This window comes from Artemia sp. Qi Xiang Cuo, chromosome 18 (assembly GCF_049724085.1).
Source record: "Artemia sp. Qi Xiang Cuo chromosome 18, ASM4972408v1, whole genome shotgun sequence".
NCBI lineage: Eukaryota > Metazoa > Arthropoda > Branchiopoda > Anostraca > Artemiidae > Artemia > Artemia sp. Qi Xiang Cuo.
The window spans coordinates 18,467,138-18,481,817 of NC_142811.1; the positions used below are offsets into that span (position 1 = coordinate 18,467,138).

General features: G+C 31.8%; 1 protein-coding gene across 1 annotated transcript in view; it reads left to right on the plus strand.

The window, feature by feature from the left end:
* Positions 1-14,680, plus strand: part of tyn (trynity) — a 122,584-nt gene that overhangs the window by 84,006 nt on the left and 23,898 nt on the right. Inside the window, exons 10-12 of the mRNA XM_089104632.1 lie at positions 814-989; positions 5,358-5,491; positions 6,148-6,287. Coding sequence (XP_088960758.1) covers positions 814-989; positions 5,358-5,491; positions 6,148-6,287 — 450 coding nt within the window. The remainder of the gene's footprint in view (positions 1-813; positions 990-5,357; positions 5,492-6,147; positions 6,288-14,680) is intronic.

Sequence of the window (14,680 nt, forward strand, 5' to 3'; positions counted from 1 at the left end):
TAAGGGTATGGTTTCAGCATTCCTCCATCGGTTTTCGCAATTTATCTATGTTTCATATATTTTCTTATATTCTTAATTTAATACATATTTTTTAATTTTTCCTCCCCCCAAAACATTCGCGCGTACGCGGTCCCTTCCAAACCTCAGCAAAGTCCAGTCAACAGCATGATTTTCATCTTCCCCCTCCCCCGCTGTCAGGCAGATCCTTTTAACTCTTGGGCGTCCATATGTGTGTTTTATTAATTTTGTTTCTGGTATAGTTTCGCTATGTTTATTCATGTTTATGCATATTTTTTCTTGTTTGCAGAGTATTATGTCACTAAATGCAATGATGCATGTGCTGAAGGATAATAAAATATTATAATGATGAAATTATCAAATCATTGATATCTTGTTACAAATGGAATGACACAATATTATTTTAACTTAAAATATCTAAAAGACATAAGCATTTATGTTGTAAAATAATTTAATATTTGTAAAAATAATAAAATTATTATACCAATGAAATCATAAGATATCATGTCAATGAAACGTTATGAATGATGTAAGACAATATACTTTTCATTATATAATTAAACCATATACTACACTAGGCAGGTCAAATATGTTTGGAATGCAAATATCCTAATACACAAATAATGACATCAATATTAAAATATATATAGTGTTGTTATAAGTATAAGTTGAACAATAGAAACTATGAATATACTTTCCTGCTATGTTTTATTATTTTATTTATAGATTTATTATAGTGCATTTATTGTTATATTAATTATAGTTGCAGAATATTTATTATTTTATTTATTTCAGTAAGTGTTATCTGTCGTGACACGAAGATCGAAGTAGCAATTAAAACTTCGAAGTCGTTTAGTGGCCGAGTTTATGCTTTGGGTCGGAGTGAAACTTGCAATGTGGATATTATTAATTCGGATTCTTTTCGATTGGATTTAACTATGAATGGACAGGATTGTAACACTCAATCAATTGTAAGTTTTCATTAACAATAGTTAATAGTTATTAATGACATTACTTATAATTGATCAATTACAGATAATTTTTACTATTAGTGATGACAATTCTTACTACCCGATTGGATAGTAATGACGTAAATGCGAAATTTGAGTATTAAAATCAAAAGAAACTGTCAGGGCCGTATCCAGGATTTTTGTTCAGGGGGGTTTCACTGATTTTTGACTTTTTTTTGGGGGGGGGGGGTTACTAATTTTTGACTCAGTTTTCGACTAATTTTACTGATTTTTACCTAGGTTTTACTAATTTTCGACTTATTTTCGACTCAGTCAAAAATTTAGGGGGGGGGGGGGGGGGCAAACCCGGGAACCCCCCCCCCCCTGGATACGGCCTTGGAAACTGTAGTTGGTTCAAACCCATGTTTGGGGGCCGTTCTCAGTGTCAGCGAAAAATAAAAATGGACCAAAGAATAGCGTACTATCAATAAAATGAATACGGAAAGACTATCAAATAAAAAAAAAAGATGTTCAAACTCGCTAATTAACAAGAAATTAAAAAAAATGCCAAATACAAAATTAATTGTCTTTACAATGAATGCGAAGTGACTGTATATTTAGCTGCATTTTCAAAGAATTGTGAGTAATTGTAATTTTCTTGATTTTTTGCATCATATTTTTGCTTTCTTTCGGTGCTTTTTTTTGCTGTTGTTACATATGATTGTTTTTTTGGTTGATTTTTCGTCTTCATTATCTAGTTTGAGGATTTGCCTCTTTTCTTGTTATGCTTATATTGTGATTTCGGCTTTTCTGCTGATTAAGACTTATAAAAAGATAGCGACGAAGACCACACTGCTTTTCCATTACAAACAACAAAAACAAGAAGAACAATAGGGAATTCTTTTCATAAGACAGTGTCAGCATCCTTACTTCAGCGAAGTTCAACCAGGAGCCCTGGTTGCTGGGACCTGGTTGCCAGGAGCCTGGTGGAAGTAAGGATGCTGGGACTGTGTTGAAAAACTTTGCTTTTTAGTTTTATTGATCGCATGTTGTTGTGAGTCTTTCTTCTTTTATATATTTTTGTCTTGCTGAGGACGGGCCTTGGACATAGGGTCGGAATATTCATTCAAATTATCTTTACTGTCTTATGAAAAGAATCCCTATTGTTCTTCTTGTTTTTGTTGTTTATTATGATTTATGCTTTTTATATGATTTATTTATGGTGATTATGATAATTCATTACTACTCCATGTTTACAAAAAAAAAATCATGGATATCTATTATATATAAAATCGCAGGGGGTATTAACTTTATATCAAAATGCATTATGAGCTTTTATATTCCTCTAATCTCATTGTTTCCAGTCAATCTCCGAATTTATTTTCTGCCGACTGTAGATCTCACTAGACTCCTTATTCTAGCCCTTGAGGCTCAAAAGTTCGTCAATGGTTTTTGAAAAAGTGAAATGTTTTTTTAAATAAAGAACATAAACGTATAATTATATGTAAATACGTTCCATAAATGTATGATTGTATTCCGTTCCTTTTCCCTCAATTTGGGGAACTTACCAACTCTTTTGGCAACCACAATCAATAGGAATAAATATGTTTTTTGCCGCGGAAGAATAAGGATTTATAAAGTTGTAATTCGGTCGAGGTAAAATCAACAAATTAAAAAAAAAAGTCATTTCAACTTTGAGCTGTTAATTATTCTTTCGTAAAATTTTATATAGCTTACAGGGTAGTACCCAGGGCTACTAGTCCTAACCTCCCCTTCCCGAACATAAGAATTTGTTTAAGGGGAGACGGGTATGCAAAGCTCCCAGCCATCTCTTCCATACTGTACATTTTTCGCTTGCTTCACGACAACGGACACAGGCATTAATTCTGGTTTTTATCTGTTATGGAGATCAAGTAGGCTACTGTAAATTCTGTAAGGTTTTTTTCTTTTCTTATTTACTGGGCTTTCGAAATTGAGGCTTTTTGTGCGAATTTTACTTACATTTTAGTAAAAAAAAAAAAAAAGTACAAAATAGCATATTGTAATTAAAATATATTTCCATTTATGTCAATATTTTTATTTATTTTTAAATAAAATTACAAAAAATTAAGTACATTTTAGTACAAAATAGCATAAAAAAATTAAAAATATTATAATATTGGCTTGTAGAAGGTTTGAAAAGAACGATTTGGCTTGAAATTGTTTTTCATTCAATTCCAAAAAATACTTTTTCATCGATCTTTTGCATTACTGCATCTTTTTAGTGCTAGTTTAACACTAGAAATTTTAAACCACACTTTTAGTTATCTGATGAGTAAAAACAACCTTCGAATAAGACTGTATTGAACCAAATTTTGGGTGGAGAGCTTTGTTAAATACAGTATATTTCATAGCTATATTAAAATCATAAAGGGCACAAATCAGTGAAAATCCATGACGTCAATTTATGGCAATTTAGAGGGGGGGGGGGGGTAAATATATTTTAAAAAATCTAGGTAGGGACAAGTTTGTCGTTTTTCTAATTTTTCAATAAAAAAAAAAAAAAAATTTCAATTAAAATACCACCAAAATGATATTTTTAATCTAGGGAGGGAGGGGCAAAACTAAGGGAGCTTATGCACCTCCTGCCCCCAATTGATGTCACTGATGTAGTTCACAGTTAGGAAGTCTTATCCTCTTTACGACCGGTTTAAACCTTGTCTTCTATTTTCTGGATAAATTTCAACGAGTTTCTGTTTCCTGCAAATATTACAATTTATTCTATAATTTTTTGTTGACTGTTTTCGTATTTTCATTAAAATTTGAATAAAAACCAGCTAATTTCATAATTAGGAATCAATTCGTTCCTCTTTTGATTGAGTTTAAGTTCTGCTTACAAAGCATAAAATTAATTACTTGTCTAAATAGTGGTTTAAAGCGAATTTATACGGTTGAATCATCTTCATTCTTCTTTTAATGTAGGCTAATGTCTTCGACCCACCGAAATATAACCAAATGTATTTGGTTATAATCCTTTCAAACATAACAAAGAGTAAATTTTGTATAACTATCCTATATAGGTCATTCTTTTTGATAAAGAAAAGACAAATTTACCATAAAGATTTCACGAAATTTCTGAAGTCTAACGCACATCTTTTTCCACACCCTCAAGTCTGGAAATGTATAACTTAAGGCATAATAAAAATTGTATTTAAAAGCTTTTAAGATTTTTACAAGATCATTACAATAAAACACTACTAATGTCGAACAGAAGAAGACTGAAAATGAACAGATAACCTATATCAAAATATAGCAGTCAAGGCCATATCCAGGGGGAGCGGCTAGAGGATTTGAACTTCCTTCCCCTGAAATGTTTGTCCGACTCATAAAAACGTAACAAAATGAATGTAAACAAATTTTGATGCGTTTTTAAAAGTTTTTTGCAACCCCCCTCTTCCGAAAAATCCTTTTGTCCCCCCCCCCTCACAAAAAATCCTGAATATGACCCTGATAGCAGTACTAGAAAACAAGGTCGTATCCAGGGGGTACCATCTTTGAATCCCCCCTTGAAATTTTGTCTGACTAGTAAAAGCATAACAAATGCATATCAACAAATTCTGATGCTATTTTTAGTTTTTTATGTCCCCCCCCCCTCCGGAGGAAACTTTGTATACGTCCTTGCTAGGGAATATCATTAAACGGGATCATTTTATTAAAAAAAAACTTATTATAAGAAAACTTTTTGAAACATATATCACATAATTTATCAATATTTGTTTTTAAGAATAAAGTTTGACTTGGAACCATGCAATAAAATGGTATAAATTTTAATATTGATTTAGAAGAAGGCATCTTAAAAAATAACTTTGAGCCGCTTTCTTAGAGCAATTCAATTGTAATACATTAATACATATTAAAAGGAAGTTTTACTTAGAATATGAAGGGTTATACAAAACATAACTTTGTGCTGCCTAATACCGCTGTGCTTTAGATTCTACTTGGGCAACTAACCCCTATATATATATATATATATATATATATATATATATATATATATATATATATATATATATATATATATATATATATATATATATATATATATATATATATATATAATATATATATATATATATATATATATATATATATATATATATATATATACATATATATATATATACATATATATATATATATATATATTTATCAAAAACTTTTTCAAAATTGAGTAAAAAGCTGAATTTTTTTTCTCAAGTACTATGAATATAAGTGAAAACGAGGTCGTAACACGGGTTATTCATAGCTCTCGAAAAATAAAGATTTTCTACTTTGTAGTCTATTTTGAAAACGAGTTAAAAAGAATTATATATATATTTTGGCTTATCTAAATGCCCAACTATGTTTTAGAATGGTCAATTTAGCAACACGATAGTTGTTCAACATCACAGTGTTGTCATGACGAAGGCAGATAAAATCTACAAAGTTCGGTGTACTTACGATATGTCTCCTAGAAATATTACTTTTGGAATGATGCCAATAAGGTGAGAATATTACCAGTTATGCACTCGAGAGTTTTTTGGTAATAATACAAGAATAGGTCTATGCTCTTTACGCTCCTAATTTTACATTCTAATTTTTTTTTTTTTTTATTTCAGATTAAAAAAAAAATCCTAGACTTGTTCAGTTTTGAATTTAATGCTCTTTTTTTATTATTAGTATTGTTATTTAACTTTAGTCTAAGGTTAAAATAACCTTCTTTTCTTCTTTTTAACAAGCAGAGACTGTTTCGTCATAATTTCGTCGTAAAAATCCTTCACCACTATAAAAGTCCCTCCTTATTATCTCTGTTCTGTCGTTTTTAGAACCGAGAGAACGTCAAAACGCCTTCAAACAGCTGCAAAACCTTCAGAACTTCAAAAGCTGCTTTGTTGCAAGTTCACGAGCCATGAACGTCAGCTCACGAAAATACAGGGGGGGCGGAGGCAAAAATTATTTTAAAAATGTAGGTTTTTTTTCCAATTTTTTCAATGAAAATGCCAAAAAAGGTATTTTCAGTAAAAAAAAAACGAAGAAAGTTATTTTTTTTAATATTGGGGGAGGGGCAAAACAATCTGAAGAACCCCTAAAATCCCTCAATTGACGTTCCTGTCATAAATGCTATAAAATGGATATTATAATGTTTTCTTCTTAATTTTAGAGATCCTGATATGATCAGCATTACATCAGCTCCAGAAGCTCCACCTCCCCGTATCCGAATCCTTGATCCTGAAGGAAAAGATGTAGAAACTGTTAGAATAGGCGACCGACTGTCATTCAGAATTGAAATTCCCGAAGATAGTAAGTCAGTCTAAGTATTTTTTTTTTTTTTTGCACAATTGTATGATAGCAAGTAAAACTCAATGCCGATCCCTTAGCATACTAGGCAGGGTCCGAAAACCCCCCTCCATCTTTCCACTGTACAAGTGCTCCATTCTATAAGGGTAATACGCACCTGTAAGCCAAGCGAAAAGTTGGCCCTCCTTGAATGGACTGGGAGGATGTCGCAAGAAAAGATTCAAGGGAAATTGGAACTTCTTGGAAGGCTGTAAAGACAGAGGCTGCTGATTTTGAATTGAAAATCAAGTATTTTGCAGTAGACATCAATACATGGCTAATGGTAGAAAAAGCCAGTACAGATAGTCAGAGTGGTTGAGAGGGAAATTTGGGATAAGCCCTTTTTAGGATTGTATAACAATGATGTTATTTCATTTGTTGATAGATCTGTCTATCTATCATCCATACATGTCATTGATAGGGCAGAACTAAGGTAATATTTTGATTCTGAATTGAAAATCAAGTATTTTGCAGTAGGCATCAAGACATGGCGGGATAGAATATTGGGAGAGGCTTTGAATATTGTAATGGAGGAGGAGCATAACGTAGCTGTTTTAGCCTTAGGCGGTTTGGTGTTGCAGTGAGTTGCTAGAAGTAGTAGAAGTAGTATTAGATCGGCAAATCAGTCAGACAAGATGTGCATTTGATTGTAGTTTAAAAATCGATAAAGAGCAAAAACTTCTTATAAACCATTTGCCTATCCCTTGCTGCAATGTGCCTTGAGATAATTCGCCAACACACATGGAAGGAAAGAAAAAGTATAATTCTGTATTAAACTAAATTATTTTATAAATTAGAATATGTGCAAGCAAGTCTAAAGAAGTTATTTGACTTACCTCTGCACACCTTGGCACTAGAAAAAAAAAGTTTTTAAATTTTTCTAGTTCATCTCTGTGGAAAAAACAGGAATATTCTTCTTTGATAAAAATAATCGGTACTTTTGTAGAAAGCAGTAAGTGCGTGAAAATTGAAGTTTCGTTAATGCTAATGAAATAAAACAAAATAGGATGAAAAGTTTATGAAAAAAATAGGCTATATATTAGCACATTAGGGGGTGGGGGGTAAATCATAGCATATATTAAATACGTAACTTAACCTAACCTAGGTACCTTTTAGTCCCGCTAACCCCACAAAAAAATAAAGTTTAAATATAGTTCCAGCAGTGAGAAACATTTTGCAATGTCTATCTTTATCTAGCGTCTCATATTAGTACCGGGTAATCCGTATATGTTTTCGCATTAGACTTACGCACCGCTTTCTACAAAAGTACCAAATAATTTTAGCAAAGTTGGGGATAATTTAGTAAAATTATTGGGCAAATATTTTGGCAAAATTACTTTAAAAGTAAATAGTAATTAAATATACCTTGTCCATCGACTATTGTTACTGAAATAGAGACACATACACTTTTTGGTAGTTTCACAGGGGGAGGGAAATCGGAAAACAATCTTCATAGATAAGAATTATAAGTAATTTCAAAAGATTATGCAAACAGAATGATAAACTAATGAATTGAGGGGGATTCTCCGCGGAGGGGTGTTTTTTTGGGTCGGGGGGGTATTCTCCGCAGGGGGGATTAAGCCGAACTCCATCATATATATGTTTCTTCCTTATTATTAGTATTGTTAGACAAGGTTAGGTTAAGGTTAGCTTAACCTTCTTCTCTCATTTTTAACAAGCGGAGACTAGTTTTGTCATAAAAATCCTTCCTTAGTTAAAAAATTTATTTAAAAATTATAATTATGAAATTATACGATTTAATTAAAATATTATTAAATTTAATAAAATTTAATTACATTATTTTATTATAAATTATTTATATAAATTATTAATTTTATAAATTATTATAAATTGTTTATAATTATTAAATTATTATTATTTAATTATTTAAATTATATTATAATTTATATTATAATTATAAATTATACTATAATTATTTAAATTAAATCATAATTATTTAAAATTATAAATTATGTATTTTATTATAAAATTATTTATATATTATTTTATTATACAATTTAATTAAATTAAAATTTAATTAATAATTAAAATTTAATCAAAATATTAATTAAAATATTAAATATAATAATTATAAAATTTAATTAGAAATTTTATTTTTAAAATTTATTCTTTATATCTTTTTTATGGATTTGAGAACTGAGAGAACAAAAACTAAGAGAGGAAAAGTGGGTTTAACTTAAATAAAGCAATGGAACAAAACACGAGAGAAAAAAAGAACAACCAACAAATAAATAAATACAACTCATATTTTAAACTCTCAAACAACTGCTAATTTTTTTTCAGAGCTTCCAGACCTTTATTCTCTTGTGTGTCAGTTGTAGTTTTCTTTGGATTGGATGATTTTATTTTAAAAACATTGTTTCTTTTTCCTTAATTATTTTTTTTTCGTTGAAAAAGACTCCCGTACATGGTGTCGAAATATGGGGATTTTTTATTATTTAAAGTTTTACTTTTGATTTTTTTAAATGTTTTGTTTTGTTCTCCGTTTTATTAAAATTAAATCCGTTTTTCATCTCTTAACTTTTTGTAAATGGAAAAGCAGTGTGGTTTAAGATATAATGGACTGAGAGAACGACAAAAAGCCACTAACGAACTGATGCTAAAGACTAAGTTTGGGTGGATAAGTCAAGGGGTGATTGTACTTGCATTTCGGGTCTGAGGCCTAGTATTATTGATTATGTTTTGGTTAACCTTTGTTTGGATGTGGAATCACTGAATGTTGAAGTTTTGAATATTCAGTTGTCTGACCAGTTGTCTGATTAAGTTAAGCTTAGGCCTTGAGTGTACGAAACCAGACTGAGTCTGGTTTTTGACCAACCTGACTCCCATGGCGTAATTTTTATTTTGATCTGAAGCCATTTTCGAGGTGTTTCAGGCTTTTTTGGAAAATCAGCATAAATTTGTTTTCGCAATAAACTTTTACTTTTAGGATTAACTGAAATAAGAGTTATCATTCTGTGTCAGATGAACAGAAAAACTTGAAAAACTGTATGTACAATCCATGGATTAGGAAAGGGAGGGTTCTGATGCAATCAAACTGAATATAAAGACAATATTAAATATAAAGGCAACTAAATAGACAACTATAAATTAAAAATATAAATAAATATATAATATAAATTAAAATTATAATATATATAATATAATTTTATATACATAATATATATATTATATATATATAATATAAATTAAAAATATAAAAGACAACTAAATAGACCTTCTCTGACAAAAATTTTGTTGCTTTTGCAGTTAGTTTAAAAGGATAGTCTTTGCATAGATTGTCAACAATTTAGTACAACGATATGGATTAAGTGACCCCTTAATTCATTAAGGAGATTCAAAGCAAAGTGAAGAATAATTTAGCTAAGCTTAAAAAATGTAGACAAAGAATTATGAATGAGTGCGTTTTACAAATTTTGATAGATTTATCAATAAATGACGGTTGTTGTGATGAAAATGACGGTTGCCGTATGAAAACAATTTGAAAATAATTTTTTTCACAGAATTTTATAAAACTTAGTCTTTAGAATAAGTCCGTTAGTGGCTTTTTGTCGTTCTCTCGGTCCATTATTTCTTAAACCACACTGCTTTTCCATTTACAAAAAGTTAAGAGAGAAAATACAGTTTCAATCATACAGTTTGAATCATACAGTTTTTCCAAAAATCATACGTTTGTTTACCTCTTCTTATCATTTTTGTAACGCTGAGTACCCCTCACAAAGAAAATGGATGTGTTTTAATAACAATCAAAATATACTTATTTTCAATTTTTTTAGTACATACAAACAATAATAATAGAGGAAAAAATAAAATTGTTCATAATGAAATATTAATAAAAGCTGTGTTATGAATAGCGTTTCGTTGGATCAATGAGTAGGATGAAACTGTGTGTGATGAGATGACAGATATTCGTAATTTTAATTGAGATCCGAATCCATATTCAATAGCCTGTTTCTTGCACGGTGCAGGCTCCCACCAAGCTCTATGCAACGCATATCTTCACCAAACTCTTCATGTACCGAATGGGGTACGTGTACCACACTTTGGAAAGCACTACCTTAGGCTAATTCTTAAGTTACCTTACTTCGTTCGTTTGCACTCTTCTTTGCATCTTCTTCTTCTTTTCATCAGGAGTGGGTTTTTAAGACCAAGGAAGAGAATTAGCAAATTGAGTGTTTAATCCATACCTTATGACCTATATTGAATCACTGAGACTTGTACATTTTTAATCTCGTTATATGACTGAATGGTAATGGATTCGTTTTTAATAAAGTAAGATAATCTTGTGCCAAAAACACCCATCTAAACTAGCCGCAATAACAACAAAATTCTTACTCAATATTTATCATAAAAACTGCACTTAGTGGATTTTTATAGTTAATTTTAGTTTAATTGTATCCCGACCCTACCGCAACATCTTATGCATTGATGTAGCCCTAGGTCTAAGTTAAACACGAGATTTACTTTTTTTAAATTGGAAATATTTGCGAACTGCTGAGAACAAAACGAAAAAGAATGTAATGCAATAAAATTAGAAAAATTACTACTGCTAATAGCTTAATGCAGCACCAAGCAGCCTGAGGCCAATACAGTTGCGCACGCTCCTCTTCCATTCCAATCTATTCAAGGCTTCACTCTTTGTCTCCTCCAGAGAACTTTGAATTTCCTTTAAATTCTTCCTTATGATCTCTACCACCCCATTTGGGTGCGACCTGCTTATCGTTTGGACCCAGACCCAGATGGATGGCCATATAAACAAACTAGGCACGATTAAACGAAGAAGACTAAATATAAAACTTATTCGTTTAGTGTTTAGGTTCGATTCCTGGCGTGGCCGGTTATTTGGTTTGGGGTAGTGGTCAGTGTCTTGAATCTGTAAGCTCAGCCAAAGTCGAACCAGCTCTAAAAATGGGTACCTAAAGAAATCTGGAGAATGTAAGCAGGAAGGGTGTGCGAAAGCACAGGCTGGCTGGTGCCCAACCCTCTCTTGCACTTCCTGGTTGAATGGCCACGAAACGGAGATCACCGCCGGTTTGGACCATAAGAGTCTAGTGCCGTCATACTTACTTACATTTTTCGTTATTAGGAGTGGTGTTGAGATGCAACTAAACTAAGTGTGACTGTACAATTAATTGAATAGAATTTTCCCGATAAGAACGAAGTAACAATTTTGCTGTTATTCTTGCGGATTTAGATGGGTAGTCTTAGCATAAGATTACCACATTTTATATCCATTACCATTCAGCCAATTAACAAGATAAAGAAAGGTACGTGATTCAGTGACCCAGTTGGATTCAGTGATCTAAAAAATATATATCTCCTTTTTTATTACAGTCGCCACCATGTTTAGACAAAGCATTTTAATATCTATAAAACATCCTGATAATAACCTCAGCTACTTTTTCTCTTCCTTTCGCTCTAAATCAGCTAAGGCTGTTAAGGCCCGAATTATTTTTTATTATAGCTCTAAATTGTATTAAACAGCAGTTAAATTTATAACCATTCAAATCGTTATTTAAAGATTTGAGCATGCATTTCAGTGATCTGTAAAGTTGACCTATATTTACGTATTACATTTTTTGCCAAAATCCGGTGCGATACAAACATCTGCTTTGTAATTTCGTGATAGTCACGGCATCTGCTTCTTCCTTGACTGTTTTTACCAATTTGATGATAAATAGGGAAATTAGTAAAAAAGGAACTTTTTTAGTGCATCGTTAAATAACAGGGTTTCTTGACAAAGCCGATTTGAGTTTCTTACATTAATTACCCTTATAGATTTTAATCCTAAAAATTCGAAATATAATAAATTTATTGATAAGTGCTAATAACATCAAACATGCAAATAAACATAAAAAACGCAGGAAAGCAGTATAGCAGAAGCGCATCCAGGATTTTTATTCGGGGGGGGGGGGGTACTAATTTTTTTTTAGGGGGGGGGGGGGTACACAAAAAAACTCAAAAAACGCATACAAAATTTGTTTATGTCCATTTTTGTTACGTTTTTACGAGTCAAACAAACATTTCAGGGGGGGGGTCAAACCGGGTACCCCCCCTTGATACGACCTTGCAGTATAGTACTCACTAAAATCAGAAAAATAATCAGGTAATGCATGAGTGCCGTGCACACTTTATTGGGACGGGGTGTAGGTGTGAGATCAGGTTTTTCACCAAAAAAAGGTTAAATATTTTCTGAAAATATCAAGTTTTACACTGTTCGTGTATTTCCGACCTTTTAAACCAAGAGACAAATATATGATCCGACCAGGGATGCTCATTGGGACAGGAGGATACGTATTTCCTAGACTTCCCACTCTCCTTGATTTTGAAAAAGAACTATTTTGGTACGTTTTTGAAAAGGTCATATTTTTCCTCGAAAATACGAAATTTTGCATTTTTTGTGTGTTTTGACTTTTTAAGCCAAGGGACGAATACACAATCTGGCCAGGGATGCTAATTGGGACAGGAGGTTAATTGCCTCCTAGATTTTTGTCCTTCTAGATTTTGAAAAATACCTTTTTTTTTGTATTTTCATTAAAAATAATTAAAACGCCAAACTTGGAGTATATTTTTTGTAGTTTCATTACAAAAAGAGAAAAAAATCTTTGTCCCCTTACATTTTCATAAATCGGTGCCCCTGGGTTCAACCCCTTGTGAGCATTGCCATTGAACTTTTATCAACTACACATAATAAGTAAAAAGATATATATTGTTTTAAAGCACTTCTTTTTTAAACCTCTATCACTGAAATTAAATACGACCATGTTGTTGTTTCGGTTAGTGACCTCAAAAATGACAAGAATTTTCCAAAATGGGGCTCAGAAGCTAAACTAGAGATTGACAATAAAAAACGATCCACACTCCTCTCCTGTCCTATGTACGGGGGGGATATGTTGTGTTTCTCCTTCCATCTTTCGCTAATGGTATACATCATGGAGTAACAAATCAATTGCTTGGGTGGGTAACCATGCTCCTGCCTAACGTACTGGCAGCCATAATTTAAGATAGAATTCAAGGTCAAATAAAGATTTTAACTCTTAATACTATTTCAAAATTGGTACATTTCTTATTGCACGTAACCATTTTTTAATCTCAATATAATGCTGCCTTCTTCCGAATCCACTGATGAAGCTTTCATGATTTCCTGACTTTTAGACCCTAAGTTGTCCTTTTCGTTTTTATGCTTTAAGTTTCCTATGTTAAATAACTTTAAGTTTTTCATCTTTAAGTTTTAAATATAAGTTATTAAATATTCTCTAAGTTTTTTATATTATATATCGGTTTTGTTAAACGGTAATCAAAATACAATGCTTTTCCGCTACTCAATGCTTTGAACCCAATTTATAGTACGTTCGACCTTAGCTGACTTATTGGCTGACCTAGTTCAACCCTTAACCGACTTATTGGTTTAACACTAACTTCCCCAGATACAATCTGCAAAATGTAATAACGAATGCAAGTACTTATCCGGCAACGTGTTAAGTGAAATGCTATTGAAAGCTTGGCAAATAACAATATTAATCAACTGTACGCACTTCACTGTAAACATAGTTTATTTACAAGTCCCTGAAGGTCTACCACGTTTCACAATTAGTATCCATTTTTATTTTCTGCATATAATTGCAGAAAATTTTCTCAATGCAGAGTTTTCTCATTTTTGAAAATCTTAAATTTTATTTACATATGACGTCACTTATCCCCATTAATCTTACATTTTCCGGGGGTGAGCAGGTGTAACTTAACAGACACCTAATCCGATGGACACAAAACTCAACCACCATCCTCTCAACCACCATAACTCAGCCACCCTCAACTCAACTACCTTAAATTCAACCACCATACAACTCAACCACCATCAACTCGACCATCAAACAGCTCAACCACCCTGAATTCAACTACCCCTTAACTCAACTACCTTAATTTCAACCACCAAACACCTGAAACACCATAAACTCAACCACTGCATAGCTCAACCACCGTATAACTCAAACGCAATCAACTCAACCCCCACATAACTCAGATCTGTTTCAATTCATAAATAGCGACGAAGACCAATTTTTGCAACTTTTAAATGAATATTTCGACCCTATATCCAAGGGCCGTCCTCAGAAAAACAAGCGAACAGAAAAAAAAAAACATATAAAAGAAACTTGCATTAAAATTCGATCATTAAAACTGATAAAATTTATTTTTTTTAATTTTTAAAACAACCCTAATATCATTACTTCAAGGAAGTTCAACCAGGACTCTAATTTTAATGCAAGTTTCTTTTATATTGTTTTTTCTCTTCGTTTGTTTTGCCTTGGATATAGGGTCGAAATATTCATTTGAAAGTT